General features: G+C 37.3%; 1 protein-coding gene and 1 long non-coding RNA gene across 3 annotated transcripts in view; one reads left to right on the top strand and one right to left on the bottom strand.

Annotated features, from left to right (window-relative positions):
- The window catches only part of LOC126372720 (uncharacterized), a 209,089-nt gene extending 187,320 nt beyond the window's left edge, over positions 1–21,769 (top strand). For both annotated transcript variants that reach the window (XM_050018575.1, XM_050018576.1), the window contains 8 exons: positions 10,804–12,688; positions 12,783–14,888; positions 14,986–15,263; positions 15,342–15,548; positions 15,716–16,005; positions 19,124–19,235; positions 19,644–19,907; positions 20,777–21,769. In XM_050018575.1, coding sequence (XP_049874532.1) covers positions 10,804–12,688; positions 12,783–14,888; positions 14,986–15,263; positions 15,342–15,548; positions 15,716–16,005; positions 19,124–19,235; positions 19,644–19,907; positions 20,777–20,908 — 5,274 coding nt within the window. In that variant the 3' untranslated portion in view covers positions 20,909–21,769. The remainder of the gene's footprint in view (positions 1–10,803; positions 12,689–12,782; positions 14,889–14,985; positions 15,264–15,341; positions 15,549–15,715; positions 16,006–19,123; positions 19,236–19,643; positions 19,908–20,776) is intronic.
- LOC126372837 (uncharacterized) overlaps positions 1–26,833 on the bottom strand; it is a 111,231-nt gene that overhangs the window by 42,578 nt on the left and 41,820 nt on the right. The window lies entirely within an intron of this gene.

The raw sequence follows: 26,833 nt of genomic DNA, 5'->3' as shown, positions 1-26,833 counted from the left end.
TAATAATAACAAATTAATAGTTTGAGGTCTCAATGATCTCCATTTTGTTCCTAATAGTAAATGCTGTTGAGGAGCTCGGTGGCGCAGCGGTAAACGCGCTTGGTCTGCGATTGTTGAAGTTTTCATCTCGATCTCCTCCGTGCTTCGGAAGGCATGTTAAGCCGTTAGTCCCAGCTGCATTAGCAGTCGTTAATAACCATCAATCCGCACTGGGCCCGCGTGATGGTTTAAGGCCCGAACTCCCTATCCATCCATAGGGAAGGCCCGTGCCGCAGCAGTGGGGACGTTAATGGGATGATGATGAGTAAATGCCGTTCGAAGCTATTTTATAAAACGTTACGGCTAAAAAATATCCCTAAGTGGTTAGCGTAGTATTATTCCTCATTCTATGTCGTTAGTTCTTAAACAGGGAGCGCTGGTTCGATCCGCACTTTCTTAAGTGAAATTTTCACTAACACAGTTGGCCTGACCATTATAGACGGCGATACGGATCACCACCTATCTCGTTGGTCAAAGAGAATGGTCGGTAAAGCGCGGGCACTCAGTTCATCTTGCGCTCGATGTGCCTCTGACTAGCTCCATTGGGATTATAGTCGTGAGCTTATTTTATGTTAAGTATTGTGGGAAAACTTTTTTTGTATTGAATATCAGCGTAGTAATAATATTTTTACAAATTACATGTTATGTGTTTAATGCATAAGGAATAGAGTGGTGTTAAAAAATCGCTAACGATTCGGGCGTGTCTTATAAACATCATAAACATACATATGTAAACGCTCACGAATAACCCAACTGGGGGTGGTCAGAGATATTCAATGCAAGATGAACTAAGTACCCACACCTCATCGAGCATTCTGTGGTTCTTAAAAGGATCAACAATTCAACATTAACTTCATTCAAACATTTGTTAGCGAAATTGTAACTAATTAAGTGCTTCACTTTACTTTTAAAAGTAAATTCACTCTAATTAAAGCCCAATGAGTCTGAAATCCCGTACATAATTCGTCCAATGCCGTAGAAAGCTCCATCGGTCCAAGTTACACAAACAATGTTAAGTCGTGACTGTCCCTACACTTGCTTAAGCGTAGTGCTTCTATTGAAGCCGCTAAAATGTTACTAAGACAATAAAGTTCAATAATACCAACACGATAGGAAGAAGTAATATTAGTACTCAATATTCTAGATAGATGGCGCCGGTATCGGCTTCATGACGATCATAGATCGAAAGAATTTCGCATGGATAGGAGGAGGACCCGGTGGTTTAATGGTTAATACGCTCGTCCCGGCTTGACAAGAGCTGCGGGTTCAAGGCCCGTCAGAGTCAATTTTTTTTTCGATTTAAATTTTCCCTTTGTAAGTTTCCTTAAGCACGGTTAAGTGCTACTATAAAACAAAATCATGAACGGAAGAAGGTAGGTAAATAAACAATAATTATTACTAGTAGAAGAGGAAGAAGAGAAGAGGTTTTCGTATAGTTAGCTATCGCTAAAGGCGTTAGTAAAATCAGCTGCAGCAACATTGACATTGAATTTAGCTGAAAACAGACGAGTTCAGTTTGAATTCTGATGACGCCATCAGAAGATTTCGGTGTGAAATGTTACTGGATGGCATCCGAATTTTTCAAATTTCCAAAAAAACATTGACCTTCTCTATTCTGTGATTAGTTACATATGAAACTGAAATTTTCGACTGCGCGTACGATACGGAGAAATCATCATCTGTTTTCAGCATTACTTCTAATAAAACCAAGCAAAATAAACTCACGGTTGAAAACGCTCTCATCTAGACTGAGCCCAAAACGTAAATTATTTAACGGCTTTTATTATAATTAAGCACAGAAAAGTCATAACAGGAAAGTCAAACATTAATTTCGTGGATTTCAAGAGGAAAATAAAGAAATTCCTTGAAAGATACATGCTTGTATACGTATGTACCTAGTAGCAATGTCAAAAGGTAAACCGAAGCATTTTTATTTTAGTTTTGTATTACACTTTAACATTTTGAACTGGCATAAATAATAATATAGAATATTCAAAAGTACAAAAGCGACATTTTAAACCCACAGCCCGATTGCGCGAACGCAGTACACGATTCCATTTATATCACTCAACGCGAATTGGAACTCGGTTTTACTTAAACGTTTTATATTCCTCTCTTTCGATTATCTAAATTGATTGGGAGCTACTTTTACACTTATTTTTGCAATTTCTGCGTGACACTGCAGAATTGAGAAACTAGTTACTTAGTAAGATATTTTAAATCTAACGAGTAGATAAATGTGTAACGAATAGAGTAGAGGCTAGACATAATGATAACAGCTGGCAAAAAAAAATAATTAATGCTATAATTGAACACATTCCAAGTTTAGAAGATAAATTTTCTTTTTCATGAAAAATAAGATTAAATAACTAGATAAAGGTGCTGGATATCAGCAAGAAGGTGCACCTTTTCGACGGATAAGAAAGTGACGATGCTCTACTCGTATCTGTATCCCTAACGTTATCCCGTTTTTGAAAAGATTTGACAGGTCCGCTTTACAGGCGCGACTGCCCATCTGACTTTCTAAACCGAAAGGAAAACCAGCCCTATTACAGGCTAATCACACGTAGGTTTCCTCACGATGATAGAAAACAGAAGATTTTACTCAAATTTTAGGTTTCTGCAGGAATCAGCTCCAAAATCTGTAGGTAATTGGTTATAACTTTGCACAGCAAAGGTGCCTTATAAGGGGAACACACATGTAGTTTATATATAAGTTACTTTACATATAAATTCCTTCTCAAGTTCTATAGATTACTCTCGTAAACATATACGTAACACCCACTTAAACACTCACAATAGATGAAGCACAGGAATTTAGTTAGCCAATAAGCTTAAGCTATCTCGAGCATCAGCATTCACCAAAATCGGATACTTAAATCGGTTTAATCCGTGTAAGCTATTGTTCGACTAAATTGAAAACCGCGCAATATCTAAGACGATAGTATTAGTGAAGAACAATGAGTGTTGTTGGCGTTAACTAGGGTAGCACAGGCCACGATTTGGTAAAGATTTTAATTGAGGGATCCACCACAGCTTAACGTGTGTCTTGAAGAGACAGTTTTAAGTGATTAAGTGTTATCCTGTTATGGGGTCTGCTTACTCGAAGATTTGTCAGGTCCGGTTTGTTATAGAAGCGACTGCCTGTCTGACCTTCCAACCCGAAGGGAAAACTACCTCAATACAGGTTAAGTCGCATACCTCCAAAACGTATTTCTCGGGAATGTGGGTTTCCTCACGATATTTTTCTTCATCTCTGAGCACGTAATCCTTTATGATCGATCCTGCGATCTCACAGTGAGAGCCAAGCATTATTCAAACTGAACTACCACGGCTTCGGCACCAGGGTTGATGTTGGTAATCCACCTGATAACCCACTCGATAGAAGACTTATTTAGGTCCACATATGTCTTTGTCATTCATCTTATCTTCCTATCTTGTTTGATCTACATGTCAGTTTTCATCTACATAATACAGGGTATCTCAACAAAGGAATACTCGACAATCAGGTTTAATAGATTAGGTAAGCTATGGTATTTGACAGTGGAAAGAAGAGTGAAGCTCGATAAAATATATGACATGTGATATTTGTATTCGTGGGGCCTTAGCCAAGTAGTAAATGATTATGACAATCGACAGTAACAGCGAAAAAAACATACGGAATTGGCTTGTAACTTGTAACTTGTATACCTCTACAATGCCGTACATTTTTATCATTATCCTTTAACTCCTACCCATTGAAGAGTTCACCTTCCATCATCAACTCAGCCACATAAAATTGTTACGATTAGACGTAAATACTGTGTAGCTTTGAAAAATACACTAAAAACCTTACATGTGCCTATAAAATTTGAGGGTTGCCCTTGATTTCTCTGGGATCCCATCATCTGATCATGAAATACTGACAATGGGACCACCTGGACGCTATACCCTTTTGAATAAAAAAATAATTTTTCAAATCGGTTCAGGCGTCTTCGAGTAATGGAGAACATAGAAAAAAGATCCCGACGAAATGAAAAACTCCTCCTTTTTTGAAGTCGGTTAAAAAGAACAAATAAAACTAACAGGTTTCAACCATGATTCTGGCGTATCGACAAAAGTCTTGTTTGACAGTTTTAAGGGATCGCTACAACATTTTTGCATTAAGCGGAAATGAGGGTCGGTTCTATTTTAAAGCTATTAGCTGTTGTGTGTTTCTGTTAGTTTGGATATACGTCAGGTATTGTCATCTGACTGCCGAATCCGGGAGGCAGATTCAACTATTAAAAGGCTGTAAGTATTAAGTATCTATTGAAAAATATAGGCACTAAAGTTTCGGTAATTATCTTCCGTTCTACAAAGAATTTAAAATTAGTTTTAAATTAATGCTCAGTTAATAAAAAGCTCAATAAAACAGTTATTCATTTGGTATTCGAATTCGAAGGAAAAAGAAAGACATTTCGTTTTCTTAAAAAATAGAAACTAGGCGCTATTTTGACTAGAACCATTTTCGTTAACGATGTTGCTTTATACTTTTCGGAATTTCAACACTTCTTAAACAGGTATCATTTCAAAGACCTAAGTACCTGTGAAACGAACACCTAACGCGCTCTAAATGATTTTGGTTCACAAGAATTCAAACCCATTATGGAATTTAAAAGAAACGGAACATATTTCATAAATACGAGTAAAGAAATGAAACGTAATTTGGTTCTTTTAAGGTAATATGGTTATTTAGCACCTAAACATGTGTACGACCTTAGTATTTTACCGTAACTTTGTTTAATTTGTCCTAATTATAAAGGGTTTAATTGTCCGTTGAGAAAACATTTGTTTAAATACGGATGTTAGGCCTGGGTGTGTTTGTTTTCTTAAGGGCTGTTTTGTATCTAAGGGGAGTACTTGTGTGTGAATACTTATAATTGAGAGGAATGTTACTTAATTATTCTAAAGTGTGGATGTGTGTAGTGTGTGTGGGAGGCCTGTGGCACATCCCGGACACTTCATACAAATACCTCGTTTTACACAGACACTACACAGTGAGTGACATTATCGTACACGCGCACCTGTGTGTGTGACGTGTGACACCATACGATTCAAGTCTAAACTATGTTCGAGGGGGGTGAGGTAAACCTAGCCCAAAAGCTGGTGGGGGGCGGAGAGTAACCGTTTTAAACGTAGTATTATTCCTTATTCTATGCCCGTGGCTAGCACTGGGACATATACAGGCTGTTTATGTACGTAAAGAGTATTTGTAGAACTCAGCCCAGAGCATGAGCCTAAACCAATGACTTTTAGAATTTGTTTTAGAATTAATGTTTGGATTATAAATGAGTATTACGTGCACAGCGGTGAAGGAAATCCGAGAAATGTTCCCGAGAAATGCGTTTCGGATGTTTGTGACCTAACTTGTATTGGGCTGGTTTTACCTTCACGGGTTGGAAGGTCAGACAGGCAATAGCTTTTGTAAATAAAACCGGACCTGTCAAATCTTCAGGTTAGGTAAGCGGACCCTGTGAAAAGGGAGATGATGATGATGTACGTGAAGAGTATTAAATGCCAACCTCATCACTGTGTTTCGGGTTTGGGATACGGCAAATACCACTGCTCTACAACAAATTCTTCCTTCAGTTTAGGGTAAAATGTATTTGACATTTTAGCAAAAATATTATAATTGCCCTAAAGTGAAGGAAGAATTTGCTGTTGAGCGATGGATTTCGGATGAGTTCTGTGCACCTTAGGTTCTTTATGTGTTTGATTTAAAGGCTTTTAGGTTTAAGGGGAGTGGGATATTTTGGGTTGGGTTTCTTTAAAAGTTATAAATTCTCTAAAAGTTACACTAAGATATGTTTCAATATATAACACAAAACTAATAGAGACAAAACAGATGTGAATCTGTAAAACTAAACTAAAACTATTCAAACAATTTTAATCCAGATTTTGCCGTCTAGCTAGATGAAAGAAGTTGCTGTAATTATGAGTATTACTGACAGTGAACATTCTGGTTTAAATCCGAAATTAGTTTCAGCTTTTAGTTCTCACATTCTAAATTCAATTTTGAAGTAATTTCAGTTCTGAGTTTTTACTTTTGAAGTTCTTTGTTAGATTTCGATTCTTATTATGAAAATGTTATCTTGTAAAAATGTCTTAGTATTTAATTTATATCAGGGTTTATGTTTATGAATATTTAAGAATCCAATCAATGAAATATAAATGGGTATATATTGTCCATTAAAAGCACATACTCTTATTGGCAGTACAGTCTCCGTGGTCTAGGTTTAGAGCGTTAAGCTCACGATCTGGAGGTCCGATTACTTTTTACACGCGCAAATGTCAAATTGCTCAATTGATTTTTAGATAATTCGCTTCGATGTGGCTATTTTAGACCGTCTGGGCGTTACAGGAGAATCGTACCCGTCTTAAGTGGACGTAGCAAGGAATGTAAAGTGCCGACTTAATGTCTCACCAGACGAATTTAATGCGGCCCGTAACGACTGACGTTGTAATTGCTTTTGTCTGTCGCTGCTCTTGTAAACAATGTCTCTCCTTTTTATTTCCCCTCTCTTCTTATTTTTTTTAATTCTATCACTGGTGCTAATTCCTGTAAATACCATCTAATTTTATTTTAAGTTATATCTGTCATTTTCTTATCCGCCGAAAAGGAAAGGAACGGGTAATCGACAAGCATAAAATTTATGGAACACACGTCAATTTTAAGCACAAATCTAAACCAACCGTCTAAAAATTTTACATCCGTCAATAACCCGACACAGTTAAGTAGACAGCACGTCAAACGGATTGCATACCAGCGACGTACCTTTTGATTCGCCCGGGTTATTCATTCATTCACTCATTCTTCCTAAAATTAAGAGCTGTGAATCATCCGTCCCTTTCCTTTTCGACGGATATGAAAATGACGGATGTAACTTAAAATAAAATTAGGCGGTGTCTGCAGGAATCGGGGCCATTACCTACTTATTTTTATTTTTATTCTCATAAAAATGAGGTCTTTCCTTCCGGCAGATTTTATTTTTACACGACTTCTTGTTATTTAAAGTAATAACATAAATAGCCTATATACGTCCCACTGCTGGGCACATTCCTCCCCTCAATCAACCGGAGGGGGTATGGATACTCCACCACGCTGCTCCACTGCGGGTTGGTATTAAGTAATAAAACTCTAGCTAAATAGATTGGGGTTATTGACTTGCCCACCCTCATAGTAATAACGTGGATGAGTTTTCAGATTGTAAATTCCATAGACTTTGCAGTTAGTTGATTTCTAATTCGCAACCGCTAAAACAATGGGGTTTGGATTTTAAAAGGAATTTAGGCTTTTAGATCATTTAAGATCGCTGTTAGTAAGAAACGTTTTACTGAGTGACGTAATCGCTCCCGATTGTCCTATTTTTTGTATCTTTGCTTGTATTTTTCAAATTGATTGCCTGTTTTACTTCAGGGCATTTACCTAATTTCGGTTCCAGTCATGTTACTTTCGGCACTGTCTGGTTTAGATAGTAATACATTGATAAAGTAAAAATACAAGCTAGCCATAACCATAACATCCATAGCTATAACAGCTGGAAGTTTAAAAAGATCGTATTAAAACATTTTTTGTGGAGGAGTTGTGTTAGAATTGAAGCAAATGTAATTCCATAGTTTCTGCTTACCCCGGTGGGAAATAGGTGTGAGTTTATGTATGTATAGTATATAAATTAGTAATTATAAAAAGCAAGTGCGCAAGTTTTGTTTTGTTATACAGACGAATTGGTTGAATCTGGAATTTTTGTGCGGATTAATTTAAAAGCTTTTCATCTGCTAATCAAAATAAGTAAAGGTACTAATTGATACTGGGTACTGGGTAGGGAAGAGAGGAAGGGGTAAACCTAGGAGAACATTTATGAAACAAATAAAAGAGAAGGTGCAGATCGTGTCGTGTCGGGAGGTGAAGGTTTTGGCGGGAAGAAGAGAGGAATGGCGATTACTCCACCGACAAGAGCGCAACTCTTAAATAGAGAGAGAGAATACTGGGTATAAATAATTTCCGGTACTAAAACAGAATATATTATTATTAAACAAATCACTTCCAAAACGGGAATGAATATTCTTCTTTTCTTGTTCCTCACCAACCCTGGTATAAGGGTTATTGTCAAACCGCAAAAGCTCCCTGAGGGTCATGTAACGCCTACGTTCTTACTTCCGTAAGTAGTAGCTGAAAACAAACAGCTTAACATACCCATCATTAACCACAGATAACACAAAATAGCCTATATATGCACGTCCCACTGATGAGCATACTCCACCACGCTCCACCACTGCAAGTTGGTGGAGGTGTTTGAGCAAGTAGCCCCAAACACAAAAACGTTTTAAACACGTTAAAATTTTCTGATTATATTGAGGGGAGGAGCTCGATGGCGCAGCGGTTAACGCGCTCGGTCTGCGATTGTTGAAGTTAAGCAACTTTCGCAAAGGCCGGTCATAGGATGGGTGACCACAAAAAGAAAGTTTTCATCTCGAGCTCCTCCGTGCTTCGGAAGGCACGTTAAGCCGTTGGTCCCGGCTGCATTAGCAGTCGTTAATAACCATCAATCCGCACTGGGCCCGCGTGATGGTTTAAGGCCCGATCTCCCTATCCATCCATAGGGAAGGCCCGTGCCCCAGTAGTGGGGACGTTAATGGGCTGATGATGAATTGAAGGACTTTCCAGGGTACGTTCCTCAAAATCAGCATAGATGGCGCTGTACAGTTTTTTCTTCGTTCAACCTTCTAATTTCATGGATAAAGACTTTGGCTATAAATGATGACCCTTATATGCACCCATTATTATTCTGATCAAAAAAGAGAATTAATATATGTAGCATCATAATTCTATATATATAATGTGAACCAAATATCAAGCACTATTTGTTTTTATATATGCTTCTGCCGTTACATTGTATTTTGGAATAATTATGTACCCGACTAATGGACAAAATAGGTAATTATGTGGTTTAAACTGAACAAACGCCACCTATATTGTTTTTGGTGAACGAAGCCTCGAAAGTCCCACATTGAGAATGATCTAGAATAAGTATCTACTCAACTATAATAACTATTTAAGATAATTACCGTTTAAGGAATCGTAAGCATAGCAACACGTCGTTAATACTTAGGTTTAATTAGAGTTATACCGTAAATGTAATGGCATTCGGTACTCGGAATGAGTTTCGAAATTTAGAAGGCTCAGTTAATCAGGTCGGCTTCACGCACAAAAGGGGGACTGTAAAACCGCCACAATAACGCTTTGCGCTTTAATTGGCATCCTCGTTTGAATAACAAACGAATGTAAGAGAATATACAGCGGACGTGAGAGTGAACTGACACTGGACGACCGGGCACTTCAGTTAACGCTGGTGTATTTGCCCGAGACATTGTAAACAAAATCTAGATATTTAAAACACATAATAACGGGTTCTTACCGCGTTTAAATCAGGGATATGAGACTCTCGATATTAAAATTTCGCGGTCATCATCATTAGCCCATTGACGTCCCTACTGCTGGGGCACGGGCCTTCCCTATGGATGGGTAGGGAGATCGGGCCTTAAACCATCACGCGGGCCCAGTGCGGGTTGATGGTTATTAACGACTGCTAATGGAGCCGGGACCAACGGCTTAACGTGCCTTCCGAAGCACGGAGGAGCTCGAGATGAAAACTTTTATTTTTTTGTGGTCACCCATCCAATGACCGGCCTTTGCGAAAGTTGCTTTACTTCAACAATCGCAGACCGAGCGCGTTAACCGCTGCGCCACCGAGCTCCTCGCGGTAAGAACCAGTTATTATGTGTTTTAATTATAATAGCCGCGTAAACCTAAAATAATGTAAAATCTAGATATTCTAGCGTCAAAAGATTTTTTGACGAGGGCTGCATAAATTGTATATAAGAATGTTCTAATTTTTAAAACGTCCTTTTTTTTGAAAATGGGAAATGTTTTTATTACCAGTAAACCATACAATAAGCACGTGAAGTAGGATGGGGTACATGTAATATTGGCGCATAGTTAGCCAAAGGAAACTTAAAATTAAGCTTACATATAAGTATTAGAGTGAAGGGTGTGTTCAGTAGGAACATGAATAAATAAATATGAATGTGTGAGTATGCGAGTATTATAGCAGAAATAATCATAACGATAATATATGAGTAAGTAACAAAATAAGTGCATATGTATTTATGTATGTGAGTGTGTATGTGTGGGGGTGAGTAATACGTACTTTTAAATAAAATTGTCAAATGCTTTCCCTATAAAAATGAAATGAAATGAAATAATGAAATGAAATAAAATTTATTCGTTTTCGCTTTTTGTTTTTTTTTTTTTTTTTTTATAAAAGAGCAATATTAGTAAAAAGTATTATCACCTACGTAATTAGTTCGAATAACATCAGTTTGGTGTTAAATCAGTCGAGTTCAACAGGAAGATCCATTACATTTTGTTTCATGCAGTCAGTTTTAGGCTTCAATTTCTATGGGCTTCAAATACTGAAACAACAAATATTCTTTGACAGAATGAATTTTCCTTGTAAACAAGTGATGAATGAGAAATCGTTTTTTGTACTCTTCACAATATTATTTGGTATTATCGGTTGAACATTGTAGGCATGTGACGTCATTATTCCGAAAAAACTTAATTGATGATGGGAAAAGATCGTCGCAAACTATTAATATAATTTGACCGTTAATTAAGCAACTTGAATAAGGGATCCGACGTACGGCTATCGAAATGTTCATTTGGTTTTTCTTCTTTTACAGATATACGACACACCGGAGAGTACGCGGTCGAAGAAATGGTCATCGAAACTGAAGCTGAACACGTCAGGGAGCACCAAGTCGTCTGACAAGTCTCCTGAAAGCCCGTACATGTACGGAACTATTAGCGCACCGGGAGGGTCAGCCTTATCTAAATCAATGAAGTATGCAGAGACTTGGCTTTACGGGTCCGTCAGGACCCAAACCCCACCTATTAGACCCAGCGTCTTCTCGGCCTACCCAGAAGTTACAGGTCCCGTCCTAATAAGCACTCCTCAAAAACCAACGCCACACAATTATGCTGTCATACTATGTTCCTGTCCTGAGTACCTCAATGGTACGAAGAAAACCAGCTCTACCAAAGTCAGTATATGTAAGAAATGTAAAGGATCTCGATTGCCGTTGACTATTGCAGAAAGTCCACGACTATTGGTAGGAGGCACAGTTAGAGGACCGCAAGTTAGTCGGGAATCTGGTATGCTAAAAGGCGGAACAGTTAGAGTTCAAGGATCTAAGTCGAGACCTACAATACTGAAAAATAATGGTGAAGCTGACCCATATGACTTGATGCGACGTAGCAGATTGGCACCGCCCCATGAAGCTCGTATCGGAAGTCAATTTTCAACTTCGCGGTCAAGAGCTAAAAGCATTAGCCCTTGCCGAATAAAAAATAAAAAACCAAGTCCAGAAACTCTTCGTAAAAGCAGAAGCAAATCTGTAACTCGTGTAAACGAAATATGGGTAGAAGAAGATGAGTCTCTTCAAGAATCCAAAAAGTCAATTCTATCTTGTGACATAAATCCGTATGATTTAGTTAAGTCAGGTGGAAGTTCAAAATCCTTATTAGAAATTGAGTTTGATGACAACTTTGGTGATGTTTTTCATGATTCATTAAAAAATGGCAGTTTCAAACCTCTAAGCAAATCAAAGTCTGACTCTAATGTAAAAGCAATAAGCGGACAAAGAATTAAAATTGCTGAAGATACTAAATGTGACGATTTAGCATATGACCCTATAAATTTTGATCTCAAGACACCTGAACACAAAACTTCAGATATTTCCTCTGCTTTGTCATTGCCAAATATTAAAAATGAAAGCAAGAAATCAATGTCACTAAGCAAAAATACAAGTAAAAGGATATTAAATATACCCACCACAAATCGTACTAAACAGAAAAGCGTTTCACCTAAACGGCCGCCAAGAAGAATCAGAAGTGTTAAAACAGATGATGATAGCGAAAGTGATAATCAACGTTTGCCAGATAGAAGTTTCAATAGAAAAACCTACAATGATACACTTCGTAATCAGAAATATAAAAATCAAAATACTGATACAATAAAATCTATTTTAAAGAAACCAAAAAACTACGAACTGAATGATTCTAATACCAAAACAGAAACTTCAGATGATTCCTTTGATAGCAAACGTGTAAATTCATCGCAGTTTTATCTTCCAAAACCTAAAGATAAGGGAAACTATTCTCAAAACATGCTGCAAAGAAAACGCGTTCAATTTTTGGTGGAGAAGGAAGAGACTAGGGTCATTTGTACGGCAGAATTCAACTTTGAACAAACTACTCTGAATGAAACAAGAGAAAGTAATGTTGACACGGAGGAAGATATTTCAGCAGAAGGTGATGTTGTTAGTCACAGCTTAGATTACCAATCAAGCAACTGTGAAGAGTCACTTCAAATTAGTAGCTTGGAAACATATCAAACTAACACTATAGAAATTTCAGAACTAATAAATCAAGAAGTTCGAAATAGCCATCACGAGATTTATGAAGATGTACAAGTCAATAAGTTTGAAACTGTCGTCGAAGAAAATCAATATGTTTTAGAAAATGGCAGTACCGTAGCTGGAAACGAAAATAACAACAGTGTTGAAGGTAAAAACAAAAATTTAAATTACTTTATCTATTTTATAATTTTATATCTATCTTATATAAAAAATCTGACTTGTGCTTTTTATATTTGTTTCAGATAATGAAATTCCCAAAATACCAATTTTGCGGCGCTCTGAGTCTGAAAGACTAGCAACAACTTTGTCGATCTCACCACCAAAGTTTTTGGATACAATGGCTTTGCGACCAAAATCAAAACATGGACATTCAAGCCAAATATTTGTAACATTGGTCAATGATACGGAAACTATTTACCAAAACAATTCCCAGCAACCTGTGAAAGAAAAAGTATTAGAAGAAATACCACAGGCAGGAATGGATCATCAAGAAATTGAATCTGGGAATTTAAGCGACAGCAGTGATATAACAAAGCAGGTACTTACTAACTTACGTCGAGGTTTATCAGAGTCACCGGAACCTCCACCCAGACTGAAATCTAAAGATCGTTTACGAGTCAAGAAACATAACAACTATATGAAAACTCGTTTTATTAGAAATAATTCCACAAGTTCCACTAGTGATGAGTGGTCAGACGCTAATGATTATGAACAGAAAACTATATTACGAGTGAAACAATTCGATTCAGAAGATAACGATCACCCGAAAGAGGCTTCAAGTGCCATGAAATTTATTGAAAATGAACCAAGAAAAACATCTATTCAGATAAATGGTAACGAATGTTATTCTACTATGAACGTAAGTAACGATACACCAATTTATCTATCATCGGTTGTCGTAAACGATGATTATGGTAACACTTGCAACACTTATCAAACTGGAACAACTGTTACAATTAGTGTTGGAACTCCCGAAAAAGAACTCAAAAAGTCAAAAAGTCAAATTTATATCGGTGCAGTACTGTCAGACCAAAAGGAAAATAAACCAGAAGCTAATGCTTACGAGGAATATTGCGCAGACGCCAACAGAAAAGCTTTAAATGGCGATAGAAGTTCTAACGATTTATCTTCTATACTGGCTGATCCTGTAGAAGCTGTAAAACGAAACTTAATTCCGCATGTTTGTGGTAAAAAAGATGACGTATTGCCAAATGGGGAAAATCAACAAGAAAATGGAGACTTTGTCACGAAGCTTTTTGATGATCCCTTCTTTGGTCATCTAGCGGAGGGCTTAGATTCAGATCTAGTGAAAAAACTAATAGAAAACTCTTTAATAAAACTCCAGGAATCAAAACATCAAGAGGGAACAGAAAGCAGCAAAATGACCATAGAAAAACTAATAGAGAGCTCCCTTAAGAACATGAAGGAGGAAGTGACCAAAAATGAACAAGGAAAAGAAGAAAAACCAAAGATACAGGAAAAAACTATAGACAGCGAATCGAATAAAGATAAAATAATCGATTCCGTTTGTCCTGAAAATGAAGACAACGGCTGCTCTGCTCCCTATGAAAGTATGGAGTATGAGAGCGGTGCTATGGGAGTTTTCTCAGATCTCGAACCAATGTCGGACTGTTACAATGCGTCGGCAAGTGAACTATCCACAGAAGACGATACAAACTCGACAAGATCAAAGTTCTATCAAATGTTGGTAGACGCCGCCTTATGTGATATTGAAATTGCAAACAATACTGATGACGACCATCATTACGAATCCATTCGTTTGAATAGTGATCCGATTTACGAAGAAATTGGAGATATGCCGCCGCCTTTACCAGTTAATCCTCCACCAAACTCATTAATGCTGTTAGACGACGAGAAACGTCATGGTTCTCGTTCCATATTTGAAGGTGCATCGAAATACGACATTCTGTCGTACTTAGTTGATGCAAAAGAACGAGGCATTGATGACGAGGAAACTTACATTACTAGTTATGTGACTGAAAATGGCACCACTTTAATAGAGGATAGAAAAGAAAAGCATATTAATAACGAAATTATTAATACACATCTAAGTAGTAACACCAGTCAGTTGTCTCACGCGTCTGACTCAAGTGAAGACAACTCATTAATTATTAATCACGAGAGTTTGGAAAAGACCGTTGTCTGTAAAAAGACATCAGCTGAAATAGAGAGGAACGACTCTGGTGTCGGGTCTGAAACGAGTAAATCGTCAAGAAGCAGACTTCAGGGGAAAACTTCGCCATGTAATACAATCAGCGATAAAGACACTCCTATTCATCTTTGCGAAGATTGTGATACTGCTGTGGAAACACAAGTTACTGAACAAGGTATGTAAACACATAGGAATCATATTTAATTATGGTTACAATTTATCGTCCAATACATTTTCATATTTGCAATAATTGCAAGTTTTGTATTTTACAGGATCAATATATGCTCCACTGGTGTGTCGTAAATGTGCCAAGAAGAGAGCCGAAAGAAAGGAAATAATAACTGAAATCGTTGAAACAGAAGAGAAGTACGGACGAGATTTGCAAATAATCTTGGAAGAATTCTACAAACCTATGCTAGTAGCTGGACTTCTAACACAGGAACAACTGAGTGCTATATTCTTGAACGTAGAAGAACTAATTGAAAACAATCAAGTTTTATCAGAAAAACTAAGAGATGGTCTTGAAATTGCCGTCGATCAAGGAGATGAGGTGATAAGAAATGAATCTTTTAGTCACATTGTTTGAGGTATCTTATGTGTACTAATATATTTTTTTATATTTTTTCAGGATTTGCTTACAGTGAACGTTGGCAAAATTTTGTTGGAATGTTCGGGTATGTTAGCGGCATTCCAGTCGTACTGCGTGAAACAAGCGGGTGCTGCACTTTTATTGGCCGGTCTTGAGAAGGAGAAGGAACTTCTGAGGATATTCTTGCGCGTCTCGCAGATGGAAAACGCGGTCCTGAGACGGATGAACCTTAATTCATTTCTCATGGTAAGTGAACCGTATCCTCGATCACACTTTTTAAACTCTAGTTTTAGAAACATAAAACTTGCTGGGTAATAAGCAACTCAATACATTAAATATTTTTCTTTGTTTTCCACATAAACAAAAGTCGAGAAGAGAGAAGTTTTGTTAATTTTGTACTGTCATCGTTTCAGGTGCCAGTCCAACGCGTGACAAAATATCCGCTCCTTCTCTCTCGGTTGCATCGAGCGACTGCAGCTTGCGCGACTGAACGCGAAGATGTGAAGGCGGCTCAGCGTTGCGTCGAGACCAAACTTGAAGAAATCAACACTGCAGCAGCCGCGGCGGCGGCTGCGGCAAGAGATGTGCCGCTGTGGCGCCGTCTAGCGGCTGCTAGAAGAACTGCTCACGATCTTCACGTAGCGGATATCAGATTGAGGAAGATGGCCGTCGATGTTTTGGACTGGAATCATGACGATGCTAGGTTTGTGCTCACCATTTATAAATCTGATAAAAATGTTGGATGCCCATTGCGCGGAGGCTGATAGTAGCCACGTGCATTCGCTTTGACTTGCTCTGGCTCCGTTGCCCCGATGCGGCTAACCTACCTAATAATGGGCGCCTTAATTACCTTTTGATTGACAATATTACTTTTCCTTCTTCCGTGGCTGCTAAGATAGTCTTTACGTAACGAAACGAATTGCGTAAATCAAAATTGTCATTGAGCGACAATACAGTCACGTTTAAGTTTTCGTGATCCTGACCTTTGTGTAGCTTCCGGAAATTATCTGGTGATCTATTGTGAGATACCAATAATAGACTTATTATTATTAGATAATCTCTTAATTTCGAATAAACAAGGAGAAAGTTGTTCTTTTGTTTTACAAATTCATAATTTTCTTGAGATGCAACGACAAAGTTCAGTTCCTAAGCCAGATTTAATTAAAAAATAAACATTTAGTACACTGATAATTTGGGATGTTTCGCCAAATTGTGGCATATCCGTCTGCTACGGGTGGATGGGACAAATGACGTCATTACTAGAACCATTGCGAGCCTCAGGTTTGACTCTTGGTACAAGTCAAGATTTAGCTTTTTAATAATTTAATATTAAAAAGACAGGCTATTTGTAAACAAGAACTATTAAATATATATTGTCTATTAGATTTCAAATAATTTGAAGACACTAGCATTACTGATTTAATTTCATAAATGCTGAATTGTAGCAATATTTTTAGAAAGTTCACATTAAATAAGTAACTTCGCAATGATTTATTAAAGTTACTCGGGTATGTTATAAAAATGTGTATTATATGCGTGAAGAATAAAGTGTTGTCGCATCAGTGCATTGTTAGTAGCCATAAATGTCCTTTCACCTACTAGCATATTTATAAGTCGCTCGCTAGTTTCCCTGACTTGTCCCGTAAACCTGATAATCGTCCCTTTAGTGGCAGTTACTGCGAAGAGAGCTATTTCCAAGACTCTTTATGTCGGAACACCAACACAAATACAAGTAATTATACGTGTAAAAAGGAAATAGGCTGATGCCTTAAGACATTTTAACTTGAATGTTTCCAGGAAAATTATGGTATTAGGGTTGAAAATGGGTTTGGAAGAGGTGAAAATTATAAGGTTTGCTTTAATTTTGGTGCAAATTGTATGCTGCTACAATGGGGTCTAGTTTATGTGGTTTTGTTGAAAACCTTGTGAAAATTGCCAAAGGCTATCGTTATTAGAAATCATAACAAATAATATTGTAACGGTAGGAACCATTGCAAATTTAAAGAAATTCAAATCATAAATATGAAATAGTTAAATTTCGTTTGCTTTTTTTTACAAAACAGTGGATGCGTTCATCTCGTATTTTCTCTATTATTATTTCGTTTTGTCAAACGATAATATGATTCCAATTTTGGGTCTGCATGCTTAGACATGACCAATTTTCGTATTGTTAAAAATATGAATTACTTAATATTAAATTATGCTCGGATATTTGAGGTTACCTCCAACTAATAACGCTTCCCTTGTGGCTTTTAAACCTACAAACGCAGAGAGTAAATAAACATACCTTTTTTTAATTGTACAACAATATTTTAGTTTCATTTCTATAGTGATACCCAAAAATATACAAATGGAAATATGAATATTTTATAACTCTTACCAATAAAACTAAATTGCGGGTGCGGCTTCGCGAACAAATATTTAAACACTGAATCTACACGCGTTTCAAAATATTTGTTTCATAGAAATTATTTTGTAGTATTCTGGAATAAACTTACTATTTGAAATAATGCTTTGTGGAATTATGTGTTCTATGAAATAATGTGTCGAAAGCTGCTAAAATGAATATGAATTCGTCATTAATTTGGCTATAAAATGACGAATTTGAATATTTCGGCATGTGAACACTAGAACACTCTGCTTTAGCTGCGAAAATTAATTTGCTTAATGTAATTGCTTTGTTGGATTTATAAATTAATGCCGACTTCGACTTTGGTGGGAATAGCACAGTTGCTGAGGTCGAAATTAATGTGTCCTAATTACGTCTCAGAGCTAAATCTAGGATTACGATTTGCTATTGTACTAAGTGTAATATATAAAGCCCACTTTCTTAATCAAGTTTTTCCGGCAGAGGTATAATAATTTGGCATTTGATTTAAGTAAAAAATATTATGCGTATGCAAAATCGTGCTCAAAGTAGTGATTTTACTGCACCCATTATTTTACAAAGCTGACGGAAGGGGCAAGTCACAGTTACTGTAACTGACAGAGGAGAGCAGTCACTGTCAGTACTATTCAGAGGTGGAGGACAGGAGTCCTAGTATGGCTTTCAAATAGATTACTCTGGGCGCCATCCCACTCGCGTCTGACAGAATACTGCGGGGCGGAAGACAAGAGAGAAACCTCTGCCCTATTTTTCCCTAAAAAAGTAGCATGGAGCGTGGCTCTTAAATTAGTCGTGTGGTGACGTAGTAAACTAGAAAAGGAAGATTTTCTCAACCGAATTAACTTGCTAAATGTTGTTGTGATTAACTTCAGTCGTGAATGAATAGTTTGTTGCGTGGCAGACTAACATAGACATCATACTTATACTGAATATGATTAACGTTTCGAATTTCTAATATAAAGTTTGACGTTGACAATTCATTGATACGTGATACGCATTCATTACTTAAAGTCTTATTTGTAAATACATAATAGTGGCAGGTACCTTATATTAATAACATACTTAATTCTACCTTTAAGTGTTTGAATTCATATCTGGATCATAGATGAGTAGGATCATAGATATGATATTACTATCAAGGAGTAAAATTCTCTGCCGTCTTCTGTATTTCCGAATGCATATAACCCGGGTGGTTTCAAGGCCAAAGTGAAAAGGCACCTTCTGAGCGAGCTCACTCCATCTTAGACCTCGTTAATGCCTTCGGGCAAGTCTGGGGCCAAGAGCAAAAAAACAAAAACGTGGTTTCCAGGATTCGCTTCGTCGTCCCCAATTACGTGGTACTTAAACATTATACTAGACACACACATCTGCCTTCAGTGATACAGGTGTATTGTGTTATACATATATATAATATTGATTGTTTTACTTGTTAAAGGTTCGCGATGGAAGGCAAGCTGCTGTTCACTCAGCCCAATGATAACAACTGGCGTAAGGGCCGCACTATCAAACTGACGCCGATCAACGCTCTTTTGGTAACTAATGGAAAGGTGAGTTACAGTACTCCTCTTCTTCTTATCGTGTAGGTATAATTATTAGGTATATTAGTATTCTTCTTATCTCGTGTGGGATGTAAGATCGACGACCGACGACAGGGTTAGTATTGAGCCGCCAAAGGCCCAGACATTACTTCGTCTCCTTCTATCGTGTGGGTTGTGACGTGGAATACCAACCTCGTCAACCCTATAAGGTCGCCTATTGTACTTCTTCTGTCCTACTTGTAAGATGTTCCTTTCTTGTGTGACCCTTGACAACGCTTACGCAAGTATTTCAAAATAGAAGGATATTCTACATTTGACTTTGATAACTCTAAAATACCCACAGTCTTATATCAATTATAAACTGACTGTCAAAACCTACCAAAGAACAAATCTAAACCAAACAACCTCTTTCCCCAGCCAACGACGACTCACAAGCCGAATGAGATCCGTGAGATTCGGGAAGCAAGAGATAGAGAGGCGAGAGAGAAGGAGGGAGAAGCTCTGTTCGCGAGGAGTGGAGTAAGAGAAGCTGCTCTACTCCTTGTGAGAGAGAAGGCTGGACGATACACACTGCAGAGGGAGCCACTGTTCCTAGACCGGTGTGTGGTAGCAGCGGATCACGAGCCCGAGCATTTCTTCGAAGTCCACGAGATTACTACTAAGGATTCTTATATTTTTAAGGTACCTATAACCATAATTATATTAACAGTTCCTTTATTGTAGGTACCGTAATCGTTAGGAGTAGCACCAGAATTCACCAGACAACAACTTGCAGACACACTTTGTATTTAAATCCTAAGCACACCCCAGACACTGCATACAGAAATCTCGCTCTTACCGTGTGCCGCCTAACGCGTAAGTGCGAGCGAGACAATCAGTCCGCGCGTTCCCCCTTACTCCTTAGCGACTTACGGCAATTTAAAGTAAGACTCAGAGGGGTTGAAATTGGCGTCCGATACGAATTGGGGCGGGGCGAAGAGTTACCGTTCGGTGTTCTATATGTTCGTAGTATTATTATTTATTCTATGGCCAAGTCAATTTTACATCTAATAAAATTATTAGAAAATCTTAGGCAATAAATAACCCGTCTCTGACCGTTCCCGGTGCAAAGGTGCCCATAATAGCGATGGCTAACCTTTGCCCCAAGAACGAACCGGAGCGGGAGTCACCTGTTTTTGCTATGTCCTAAATTCGATATTTAAGGAAGTTGATGATCAATGTATATCAAAATCTAGGCGTCAAGAATACGAAGTTTCAAAAGTGTTTTTGAAGTTGAACACTGAATATTCATCAATCAATGTATTGTCATGTTAAGATGTTGGTTCAGGTTGCTAGCCATAAAAGCCTTCAGCTCTAATACGCACTTTATCAGCTTGGTGGAGTATGCTACATACTACCTCCGGTTGATTGAGAGGATATCCTGTGCCCACCAATGAAATTTAAGGCAGTTTATGTATTATTATTATCATTCATATTGTGATAGAAAACACCACCAGAGTAAAAATCAATATGAAATAATAATGTTTTTTTATTTTTTCAAATACTTCCAGGCCGAAGAGAACAGTCGCACGCGCACCTGGTATCGGCAACTACAGTATCACGCACAAGGCGCAGGCGCGTGGCGTAAACGAAGAAACGCACTCGCTAACATCATGATTAACCCTATGCTCACAAGAAATTAACATTATTAATTGCCATTTGTATTATCTGTAGCAAGAACACTTCGAAAAAATACGTCACGCAGTGTTTTTTTAAAAAAACAAGTTTTTTATGCATCGTCTGTTTTATCAGAATTCGAATTTCGAATGCATTGTTCGTAAATAATGTTTTTATTTCTTTTCATATCACGGAAATATTTGCGAGCGGATCATAATTATATACGTCAATATTTTTCCTTTGTGACCTGCACTTGAATCGTTTCATGATTAAAAATATTCGAGCTAATAATTCCAGCATTTTTAAAGTGTATTTAAAACTTCAATATTCAGTTTACAAAATATGGCATTCGAGGAATATTATTTTATTTTCTGTATAATGTAAATATTTTTATATCATTTTTGCCACTAGTGTTTAGTACTAGCTTTACACCAAAATATAGTTCATTAACATTTTGTGCCCTATATTTTAAAAGATATATTTTGAAAATACAATTGTAGCTTAAAAATAAATATTGTACATAAATTAACTTTAATAGCTGTGATATCCCGTCCTTAAACTGAAAAATAATAAAAAAAATAAACAACTAAAAACCGCTTCTATTTTCAAATGTAACAATAAATTAAAAGTATTTTGTCTTTTCAGAAATTTTAGATAACATTAATAACTACTTCCTGACTAGTCTTAAGGGAATATTGTAATAAAAATAAATATTTATAAGAAAATATACATAATTATATTGTATTTATTGTATGTAATACTTAGTTTTAAGTTTAAATATCGCTAAAATGTAGATGTTAAACAAAAGTGTTTTCGCCTTTCAAATTATTGTACTTATTTGTTATTCTATTATGTTCGTAGTGAAAGAATTAAATTAATTATTAAAATTAAAGTATTTGCTTTTTTCGCAATCCTCAAGCATAACATTTGTCCAGCCAAGTAGTTAATATTATCCAAAGGAATTTTATAATATTAAATAACGTTATATTTTTATCATCTTCTCTTATGTGAATTATGAAATGAATGACCGACCTTATAAACCCTTGTATCAGGGTAACTATTGAGCCGCCAAAAGTCCCTGACGTGCCTAATAATAATGAACAGTTGTATTTGGGTCTAGTACGGTTAAGAGAGAGGGAGAGATATCTCTTATAGCTAAGATCCGTCGCATGATGAACTAAGTACACACATCTTACCGAGCTTTCTGTTAGACCAACGCGATAGGAGCTGTATCGCTGTGTATAATGGTCGAGCCAACTGTCTATTAAACGGCCTAGATAAATCGGGGCACGGGAGTGTCCCCGCCAAGACGAGCAAAGCGAAGCGCAAAGGCTGGGCTCCTAATCTAACCTAACTTTTCTAGAAACGTTTCGTCGATCTTTCGAGCCCTCACAACTCAGGTTTGGATTATACTAGATAAACTAAATTTTCAGAATATGTTGTCAGCAGTTTTACATGTAAAGTTTCATCAGCCCCATATTTTGCCTAACATGTAGAGTTTGGGAACTTAGTGTTTGTATAGTTAGGGCGTGCAGAGTTAGAAGCTTGGCTTTACTTGAGATCTGATAACTTTTTGAATATTGCGAGCGATATGAATATGAACTCATCTTGGCAACATTTTACATGAAAATGTTTTTGTTGGGATTCATTATATTTGATTCGCTTCAAGAGACGCCTGCTACGAGATTCTTAGAATGATAAGTTCTTAAAAGCCCAGATATAAGCAAACGCTTCCAAGTCTAGTAAATGTGTGTTTCCTGGTTGTGGTTCACTCGAAGAAATTTCTCTAGAGCAATAAGGTCAGCTAAGTTGTACTGTATTCGGGTGTTATGTCTGCTTGTTAAAATTACGGTCTGTGCAATAAAGTGTATTTTATTTGCCTTGATTTATCTCCTTAAAAGAATAAACTTTTACATGGCTCATAATATTTACGAAGCGCGATACTTTACGAGTATTGTAAAGGCAAAATCACGCGTTAACAATTACATTTTCCATGAAAGGACCCAATTGCTTCGACAAATGTAACTTGCCATTGTTATATTGGACAGTTATTAACGTCCTGTTATTTTGTGAGCTTTATGCGTTTTTAATACTTGCATGAACGTGAATGGTAATTTATTGAAGTATAAAATGCATACAATACCCAGTGTGGGCCAGAGATTGGGTCTAAAAAGTACATAGAACATCTTATTTTTAATGTTCAGCGATTATTTATGGTTTACGAAACAAAGAATCAATGAGATTTTTGCAGACTTCCCAACCTAATCTGGTAGTCTTCCCAATCTAGCCTTAGCGAAGTTGCAAACCGTTTTGAAGCATAAGGTCAAACGAGCGAAATGTCAAGTGGTAGCAAATTGTCAAAAGAGCAGAATGTCAAAAGCGCATATTGTCAAAAGCGCACAATGTCAAAGGCGCGTTGTTTTCGAAATCGTTTGCAATTTGGCTAACAAAACTAAAACTTCTTGGAACCTGATAGAGGGAAGCAGTAACTGTCAGTACTATTCAGAAGCGGAGGACATGAGTCCTAGTACGGCTTTGAAATAGACTACTCTGGGCGCCATCCCACTGGCGTCAGACAGAATACTGTGGGGCGGAAGGGAAGAGGGAAACCACAGGCCTATTTTTCCTCAAAAAAAATAGCATGGAGAATGCTACACCGACAAGAGCGTAGCACTTAAATTAGTGATGATGAACCTAAAACTTCAATATCAAGTGTGTTTATAAGTTGTCTTCTGTGGCTATGGTTACCCTGATAACAATTACCAATCGACCTCTCTTTTGGCAAACATGACATTCCAAAAACTACCCAAAATGACTAAATTCCATCTCCAAGATTTCATACATGGCAGATTTGTAACTGATACGCACAGAACAAAATTTAACATGCAATTTGCGCTCCTGATTATCCTTCAAACTTTCCCCACGCTCTTATATAGTCTTGTTAGGGTATAAAATAGCAAAAAGGTGTAAAAATTCAATAGCAAAACGAATACGAATACCCTTTGTTTCCCGGAAGAGACTAGTTGGTAATTACACGATTCTAACTTTATTAGTTAGTGTGTTCAGAGTTGAAGTTTTAATCAAACGCCTCGCCAACGTTTATTGACTTTCCACTTAATTTGGTTTACCTAGTTAGTCGATTTTATTATAACTGCTTCTCGGGACCCGGTAGATATGTATGTAGTTTCTATAACTGAATTTGTTTACATAATTGTGTATAGAGAAATAGGTAACTATTTCGTGAGTTTCAATGATGTTTGCGTCATTTGATTTTGCTTGAGGGCTTGGTGCCACAGGGAAGAATAATTAGTTACTTAGGTATTCCTACGAATTTCACAACATTTTTTATATAGTTATCGTTTTATATTCCCCTTACAGTGAAAATCACGTAAGCGCTCTTTGAAAAAGCACGTTCTGATGTATTTTTTGTTAACTTAACTTCGTACAGACTCACTTATTTTGAATCCAGGTAATAAAATAATTGTAAGTAATTTAAATTATTTTTTGGCCCTGATTCCTGAGGACACTTTCATTTCAATTATACCTGTCATTTTCCTATCCGCCGAAAAGGAAATGGACGGATGATTGACATCTGTTAATTTTAAAATGAATAAGTGAATGAATGAATAACCCGTTCGCGTTTGACGTGTGCAGTCAACATAATTCTGTCGGGTTATTATTGGCCATTTTAAGAGGGCTATTTTTCTGTACTTTCCTCTACGGCGGATAAGAAAATAACAGGTATAACTTAAAATAAAATTGGAATCAGAAACATTATATTATAGTTAAAATGGTCTTCGTACATTTGTTTTTGTTCATCATAGTCATCATGAACTCATTGCAGTCCTTTGCTGGGCATAAGCCTCTCCCAATCTCCCCTCACACAAAGCCCTATCCTCAGTCTTAGATATCCAGATGCTTCCAGCCACCTTCTGTAAGTTGTCCCGCCATCTTGCGAGGGGTCGACACACGCTGCGTTGCCCTAGCTTTTGTATACTTATTTAAATAATGAAAAATAAACAAAAATTAACAGCCTCCGTGGTCTAGTGGTTAGAGCGTTAGGCTCACGATCTGGAGGTCCGGGTTCGATTCCCGATGGGGACATTGTCGAAATCACTTTGTGAGACTGTTCTTTGTTTGGTAAGGACTTTTCAGGCTTGAATCACCTGATTGTCCGAAAAAGTAAGATGATTCCGTGCTTCGAAGGGCAAGTTAAGCTGTTGGTCCCGGCTATTAGCCGTAAAAACACCTCCACCAACCCGCAGTGGAGCAGCGTGGTGGATATGCTCCATACCCCCTCCGGTTGATTGAGGGGAGACCTGTGCCCAGCAGTGGGACGTATATAGGCTGTTTATGTAAACAAAAATTAAGATATAATCTAATTAGATTGAATCTGTTCTATAAATTAACTTAGAAAAACTGAAATACCTACCTATATTGAAAATTCTACACAATCTCACCTGATGGTACCTAAGTGACGATGTGGTGTAAGGTGCATCACGCTTACCTAGCAAATGCCTATTCACTCTACCCTGGAAGGCTCTCAGATTATAACGAGTGTGTTACTTAATATAGTAACATAATATTATACTCGTACAATGATGTCCATGCTCAAGAGGCCGCGAACCTCGACTCCTGGCGGCACGAATACTACATGTAATGTAGCTTACTAAGCGAGGTATTAATAAACTAATCTCAGCTTCGAGACTGCCCTCAAGATCATGTCAATGTGACAGTTCTCATATAAAAACAGAGACTTGAGCATGATCTTGAGGGCAGTCTCAGCTGAGATTCGTTTATTAATACCACCCTAAACGAGGTTCGGTAAACCGCGACAGCCTAGTTTCAAACTGGCTACAGCTCAGACTGAATTATAAGCTAGTTTCAGGTAAATAGTGTAACGTAAACCACACGGGGTTAATAAATTATGAGAGATTTGGAAACAGATTATACCCGTGCATTTACTACTGAAATAAATGGTTTACTTGCTCTGTAAGATAGATTTTGTCATAGTACCCGTACACTAAAACACGATGAGCACCACTTGTTAGTAAGTATCTTTACTCCTCTCCTTGGGGGAAGCCTATGCCCAGCAGTAGGCGTCGTACGGCTAATGATGATGAAGTATCTTTACGTAAAAAAAAAATGCATTAAAAGGTCAGTAAAATTGAGGGAAACTAATAGGAAAAATGTTAGGTAGTTATGGAAAATGTACATTTATTCAACATAATTATCAAATCAAATAATCTAAAAATAACAATACAAGCTTATTATGGAAAATTATATGACTATAATAATAATAAATTCATTTATTGCAGATGCCAATGTCCAATAATTTAATACAATTAAAATTAGAATTCAAAATTATAATTATCATTAAAAAATAAAATATTTTTAGTCGCTTCCGTAAAAAACCGGACCTGTTAAATCTTCAGGTTAGGTAAGCGGACCTTGTGGAAAACGGGATAGGTAATGCTAGGGAGATGATGATCAAAATTTTAAATTAATTATTATATCCCAAATGGGGTGTGGAGGCTTCACAAGAGCTCGTGTAAGAGACTGGGGGGGCCAGTCGCGTACCGCGCACACGACAACTTTGGTGGAAGCGAGCAGTCGGATACATTGCATGCAGCTGGTTCCCTTATCAAGACCCAGTCCCATGTTTGAAGTCTAAGGAGCTAAGATATGCGTCTTACGGTCTACGAGACACACTTGTCAACGTATCAAACTAAAGAGCTCCTGATAAAGATAAATAGACCCTCCAAAAGGACCCTAAGATTTTTCATGAGCATCCATCGAACTATCGTTTATTTTACGACGTTATAAAATTCAAATTACAACAAGCTCTGCGACCTTTTATCGGTATAATAAAGAGGAATGCCCCTCGTAAAAATAATTTTATGTGCCCAACTCCGGATATGTGGGCCGACGAAACAAAAGTTCGGCACAAT

Source organism: Pectinophora gossypiella, chromosome 14 (genome assembly GCF_024362695.1).
Source record: "Pectinophora gossypiella chromosome 14, ilPecGoss1.1, whole genome shotgun sequence".
In the NCBI taxonomy this organism is placed as follows: domain Eukaryota; kingdom Metazoa; phylum Arthropoda; class Insecta; order Lepidoptera; family Gelechiidae; genus Pectinophora; species Pectinophora gossypiella.
The sequence above is the reverse complement of the archived record's forward strand: the minus strand, read 5'-3'. Positions and strand labels throughout refer to the sequence as shown.